At 51.4% G+C, this 6,597-nt stretch overlaps 1 protein-coding gene across 1 annotated transcript in view; it reads right to left on the bottom strand.

Moving 5' to 3' along the window:
• Window positions 1–5,926: 5,926 nt before the first annotated feature.
• CATSPERQ (catsper channel auxiliary subunit theta) overlaps window positions 5,927–6,597 on the bottom strand; it is a 2,255-nt gene continuing 1,584 nt past the window's right edge. The window contains 2 exon segments of the mRNA XM_077758118.1: window positions 5,927–6,238; window positions 6,465–6,550. Of these exon segments, the coding sequence (XP_077614244.1) occupies window positions 6,053–6,238; window positions 6,465–6,550 (272 nt within the window). The 3' untranslated portion in view covers window positions 5,927–6,052.

The following is a 6,597-nucleotide window of genomic DNA, read 5'->3' as shown; positions in this document are numbered from 1 at the left end:
TTTTTAAATTTTTTCAAATTTTTAAAATTTTTAATTTTATTAAAATTATTTAAAATTTTTTATTATTAAAAAATTTTTAATGTTAATACAAATTATTAAAAATTTTTAAATGTTTTATTTATTTCTGAGAGACAGACAGCATGAGCAGTGGAGGGGCAGAGAGAGAGGGAAACACAGACTCTGAAGCAGGCTCCAGGCTCTGAGCTAGCTGTCAGCACAGAGCCCGACGCGGGGCTCGAGAACCCATGAACTGCGAGATCATGACCTGAGCCGAAGTCGGATGCCCAACCGCCTGAGTCACCCAGGCGTCCCCTCCCCCCTTGTTTATATACTAATATTTTCTTGGTTTCAGCAACCAATTCAAGGCACCACACTGGATTTAGTCTCCTTGGTCTCCTGTGGTCTGACGATTTCTCAGCCTTTCTTTTTCATGACCTTGACAGTGCTGAGGAGTATGGTCACCTTTGTAGGATGTCTTTCAACCGAGATTTGTATGAGGTTCTCCGGTAGTTAGCCTGGACTTCAGGGTTTGGGGGGGAGATCACAGAGGTGACATAGTTCTCATGGTCACAACAGAGGGTATATGAGGTCAACATGACACTCAAGCCTTCCCCCATATTGTCATAGAAGTGTATGCTGGAAATACTCTGTCTGTCTCATTAATGCACATGGGGTGAGGAGAAGAGAATCTGGATTTTTCAGTTCATAGGTCCCTGCACTGAGCACACACAGCTGGGTTGCACCCAAGGAAGGACCCTTGAGAAACCTCATTTGCACCTGGTCCTGACTTGGATGCAAGATCCCAGACTTGAGGTCTGAGCTGGATGCTGAGATGACATACTAGGGGATCTTGGAGGGGCCAGAGGGTGGTCTGTCATGGACTGCTTGCATTCCTGACCCCCCATAAAGCTTCTGGCTTGATAGACCGCTTCCACACTGACTCCTGGGCTTGGCCCTGTGGTCTGCTTGGCCCCTGGGACATCAGCATGAGTGATGCGTGCAGAGGCCTGATGGGATTGTAGCCCACTGGGACTAGTCCTCTCGTAGCTCTGTCTTGGAAACCAGCAGCAAAACAGTCTGCTGAATGATCAGGCACCACTTGAAAATAGGCCCTGGAAGATGGGGTTCAACTTGGATATTGGGCCCCAGCTGAGCTGCCGGCTGATGCAGTGGAGTAACCACACAGCTGCGCCCACCCAGTCCACAAAACCATGAGTAGGTTTCTGCTGTTTTAAGCCCTTATGTTTGGAGTGATTGCTTATGTAGCAATAGAGAACTGAGGCCCCTGTTCTTTCCCCTCAACCCCTGTCCTCACTTCCTGCCTTCCCAGCTCACATCCCCTGGTCCAAAATTATAATCACTCCTTTGAACCCCACACTCCTACAATACCGTCCTTGCTAATCCCCAACCCTTGGTAGACCAAACTATCTGCCTACTCCACACCTACATCCAAGCCACAAAACTTTGCTAGAGAAAAACACAAAACCATACTCATCCTTTACTTACTTTTTTTATGTTTTATTTATTTCTGAGAGAGAGAGAGAGACAGCCTGAACAGGGGAGGGTCAGCGAGAAAGGGAGATACAGAATCTGAAACAGGCTCCAGGTTCTGAGCTGTCAGCACAGAGCCCAACACGGGGCTCGAACCCACGAACTGTGAGATCATGACCTGAACTGAAGTTGGAGGCTTAACCCTCTGAGCCACCCAGGCGCCCCTCACTTACTTATTTTTAATGTTTATTTTTGAGAGAGAGAGAGAAGGAGGGCACGAACGGGGAAGGGCAAAGAGAGGAAGACACAGACTCCAAAGCAGGATCCAGGCTCTGAGCTGTCAGCACAGAGTCCGATGCAGTGCTCAAACCCATGAACCGTGAGATCCTGACCTGGGCCAAAGTTGGACACTTCCAACTGAGCCACTCAGGTGGCCCCATCCTTTACTTTAAATTAAAAAAAAATTGTTTTTAAAATGTTTTATTTATTTCTGAGAGAGAGAGACAGGGAGGGAGAGAGAGACAGCGTGAGCAGGGGAGGGTCAGAAAGAGAGATACAGAATCCGAAACAGGCTCCAGGCTCTGTCAGCACAGAGCCTGACGCGGGGCTCGAACCCACGAACCGTGAGATCATGACCTGAGCCGAAGTCGGACGCTTAACTGACTGAGCCACCCAGGCGCCCCTAAAATTTTTTTTAACGTTTATTCATTTTTAAGAGACAGAGAGAGAGACAGTGTGAGCAGGGGGAAGGGCAGAGAGAGGAGACACAGAATCTGAAGCAGGCTGTCTGGGCTTTGAATTGTCAGCACAGAGCCCAATGTGGGACTTGAACTCAAGAACCATGAGCTCATGACCTGAGCTGAAGTTGGACACTCAACCAACTGAGCCATCCATGTGTCCCTACTTTTTAAAATGTTATTTATTTTGAAAGAGAGGGAGGCAGGGGAAGGGGCGGGCTCACAAGAGAAGAGACAGTGGGAGAGAATCCCCAAGAAACAGTGTCCCTGATGTAGAGCCCGAAGCAATGAACCTCAAGATCATAATCTGAGCTGAAATCAAGTCGGTCGCCTAACTGACTTCATCACCCTTGAAATTTACCACATGCATCTCCAAGTGAGCTCTGCCCACTGCAAGGACATCTTCCTACACTCTCCTTAGCCAGGTGCTCCCTCATCCTCTGCAAAGACTGTTTCACACCTTGCCATTTTTCCTTGACGCTTCCCAATCTCCACCCACTTCACCCCCTCTTGAAGCTAACAATCTTTTTTTTCTTTTTTTTTTTTTTTATTCAGGGGCTTGGCTGCAAGAGTTAGAAAATATCAAATAACAATAGCTTAAACCATAGAAGTTTTTTTCTCTTTTTTTAAGTTTATTTATTTTGAGAGAGAGAAAGCACAAGCGGCGAGTAGTGGAGGGGCAGAGAAAGCAGGAGGGAGAGAAAGTAAATCCCAAGCAGACTCTATGCTGTCAGCACAGAGTCCAATGCGGGGCCCAAACTCACAAATCGTGAGATCATGACCTGAGCTGAAATCAAGAGTCAGATGCTCAACCAACAGAGCCGCCCAGGTGCCCCAAGTCTTTCTGTTTTGCATAGAGTTCTGCATAAGCCACCCAGAGTTCTACATCAGTTGCACAGTCTTCAAGTTCCACAATCCTATCTTGTTGCTTTGCTATACTCAACACACGCGTTCTACCTCATGGTCTAAGTTGGTTGCTTGAGCTCCAGTCATGGTGGGTTCATTCCAGGCCATAAGAAAAAAAGGAAATGGCAAAGATAGCCAAACCCCTCCCTTTAAGGACACATTTGGAACTTATACATACTGATTCTTATATTGCATTGGCCAGGAATTAGTCTCAAGACCACAAATATGTATCTGCAATGGAGACTAGGAAATGCAGTCTTCACTCTGTGGGACTGTATTCCTAGGTAAACATGAGAGGTTCTTTCTAACGAACACGTGGAGGATGGGCAAAGAGAGCTTGCTTACAATCACGATGTTTCCCCAATCCTCTCCTCTTCTGCCCGGCTAAAAAATTTGTTCCTGTATCATATCTTTTATACTTCCTGTCCCCTTGCCCAGATGCTGTCTTTGGAAANTTAAGGACACATTTGGAACTTATACATACTGATTCTTATATTGCATTGGCCAGGAATTAGTCTCAAGACCACAAATATGTATCTGCAATGGAGACTAGGAAATGCAGTCTTCACTCTGTGGGACTGTATTCCTAGGTAAACATGAGAGGTTCTTTCTAACGAACACGTGGAGGATGGGCAAAGAGAGCTTGCTTACAATCACGATGTTTCCCCAATCCTCTCCTCTTCTGCCCGGCTAAAAAATTTGTTCCTGTATCATATCTTTTATACTTCCTGTCCCCTTGCCCAGATGCTGTCTTTGGAAAGGTCTTCCCACACACACACACACACACACACACCACACACACACACACACACACACACACACACACACACCAGCTAGAGGGACACCACCCCACTTCCAGTCATGTTGGCAGTATAGAAGTTAGTTCTTCAATGTACAGGTCTCTTACGATTGTCAGCTCCAGGAGGGAGGGAACTTTGCCTTCCTAGATGAAACTGAGTCCCCAACCTGAACCCTTGAGAGATCTGAGCAGCCTCCCAGCGCCCAAGGGACCGGCATGCCCTTCTAACCCACCCAAATCTGACAGGCAGCCTGGACGTCCCAGTCACACAGCACTCACCCAGTGAGCCTAGCCCCATGGCCTACACTCATCACCTTCCCCCATAACATTGTCCCCCAACCTGTCCCAACCCTGTCACTGCTGGGCTCTGTCCACCCTCTCCAGTCTGTCCCCCTGGTGAAAACAGAGCACTGTCTGGAGACAACTTAGACCCTATCTTCTGAGGGGCAAGGACCCTGCACTTGTGGCATGAGTAACAACCGCTCCCTGGGGTTGCCCAAGCAACCCAGCCGTCCCTGGACCCTGCCAGAGACAGGCAGGAATGCAGGTGCCCTGGCTGGGGTTGACCAGTGTTGGGATCAGGAGTTGATCAGTGAGTGACTCTGAGCGATGGTTCCAGAAGGGACCAGTTTCATGGCCTGTGACCCGGGCAGTCAGTCACACAGGGCCCCAATCCCAGCCCATTCTGTTGTTCAACAACAATGTGGGGGTTGAACTCACAACCCAGAGAACGAGTCACATGCTCTACTGACTGAGCCAGCCAGGCATCCCCATACTGGGTTTGATCCTCTAGTGTCTCCTCCTGGAAGTTCTTAATAACTTTTTTTTAAGTTTATTTATTTATTTTGAGAGAGAGAAAGAGAGAGAGAACACAAGAAGAGAAGGGGCAGAGAGAGGGAGGGAGAGAATCCCAAGCAGGCTCAGCATTGCCAGCACCGAGCCTGACGCAGGGCTCAATCCCACAAACTGAGATCATGACCTGAGCTGAAATCAATAGTTGGACGCTCAACCGGCTGAGCCACCAGGCACTCCAATAACTTAAAAAAAAAAAAAATTTTTTTATTTATTTCTGAGAGAGAGATAGCATGAGCAGGGAAGGGTCAGAGAGAGGGAAATACAGAATCTGAAACAGGCTCCAGGCTCTGAGCTGTCAGCACAGAGCCCGACGCGGGGCTCGAACCCACGAACCGTGAGCTCATGACCTGAGCCGAAGTCCGCAGCCCAACAGACTGAGCCACCCAGGCGCCCCTCCAATAACTTTTAACAAGGGGCTCTGCATTTTCAGTTTACATGGGCCCTGACAGCTCGGATTCCAGGGATGCTCACTGACACGATGCCCAAAGACTCGGGTCACCAGCACGGCCCTGAGGGAACTTCCATGCTGACAGGAAAGCCACACGGACAGCGCCTGTTGCCACACCTCCTGGGTCCCCGAAGGCATGCTGCCCTCTCTGCACCCACAGCAGCTCCCAGGCCCCAGGAGGTGGGGGCATATGGGGCTGGCACTCCAGCAGGCGTGGGGAAGCAAGCGCCAGGGACACACGGCTCTGCCCCGCACAGCAGGCCTTGAGCCCCGGTTTAGGGCCCTACAGCTTACTCCCCAGGAGCACTGTAGCAGCAACTCTGGGGACTGTCCAAGCCGAGATGTACCCAGGCACAAGACCGGGCCTGTGGCTGTGCCCCACCCTCTGGTAAATGGGTGGACTAGGCACCAAGTCAGGCTGATGGGTCAGATTCTGACTCCCGCATGCTGCACGCTGTCCTGCAGCCCTGAGGTCGGACAGGACCAGCTGAGTGTTGGTGCTCAAGGGAGGCCGTGTGTCCCACAGCTGTGCAGTGGGGACTCCAAGCCCTGGAGGCGCTGCTGCTCATCACCCACCCTGCTCTTCCCGTTACCCCCAACCTTCCAACTCAAACTCCGAGGTTGGCTCCCTGAGGCCCTGGGAGCTGCGTCTCCCCCCGCCCCCCATCCCCTGCCCCTCAGAGGAAACACTTGCCTGGAAGCAAGAGGCAGCTTTATGGAGGGGAAGACGAAGGTTGGGTGAAGATGGGAGATCACAGGGAAAGGGAGACTGTAGCCCTGGGGGCGGGGGCAGCGCTGGGGCGCCCGCCTTCAGAATCACACGTCCAGGTCAGACTGCAGGCTCTGTTTGCTGTAAGTGCGGGTCTGGCGCTGCACGATGCCGGGGCTGAAGGTGGCCCCCAGCGGCCAGTGGCGGACCACGTGCCGGTATGACTTGGCCAAGCAGTCAAAGTAATTGATGTTGAGCTTCCGGGCAATGTGACGGCCCAGGTATTCCATTTGCTGTGGGGATGGGTGCCGGTGAGCCCGGGCCCAGAGGACGTTGGCTCTGGCGCGCCCTCTCCACCAGCTGCCAGCACTGAGGCCAGAGCCAGGGACCACGTGGATTCACGCTCTGCCTGGGAAATGCCCCCATCCGAAGACCGTAAGCAGTGGCAGGCCTCCTGTGGAACCGAGGAGGGAAGGGGGGTGTGTTTGGGGCCCCAGGATGGCCTGGGGCGGGACCCACCTCATAGCGCTCGGACAGCTGCACCAGCACCAGCGGCTCCAGCTTGTGGCCGCACAGAACCAGCTGGAAGAAGCACCGCCCGTAGGCTGGAGAGGGGCAAGCGGCTCAGCCCGGAGGTTCTGCCGGATGGGGG

This window comes from Crocuta crocuta, unplaced genomic scaffold (assembly GCF_008692635.1).
Source record: "Crocuta crocuta isolate KB4526 unplaced genomic scaffold, BGI_CrCroc_1.0 scaffold327, whole genome shotgun sequence".
NCBI lineage: Eukaryota > Metazoa > Chordata > Mammalia > Carnivora > Hyaenidae > Crocuta > Crocuta crocuta.
This window is presented reverse-complemented; position numbering and strand designations above follow the sequence as displayed.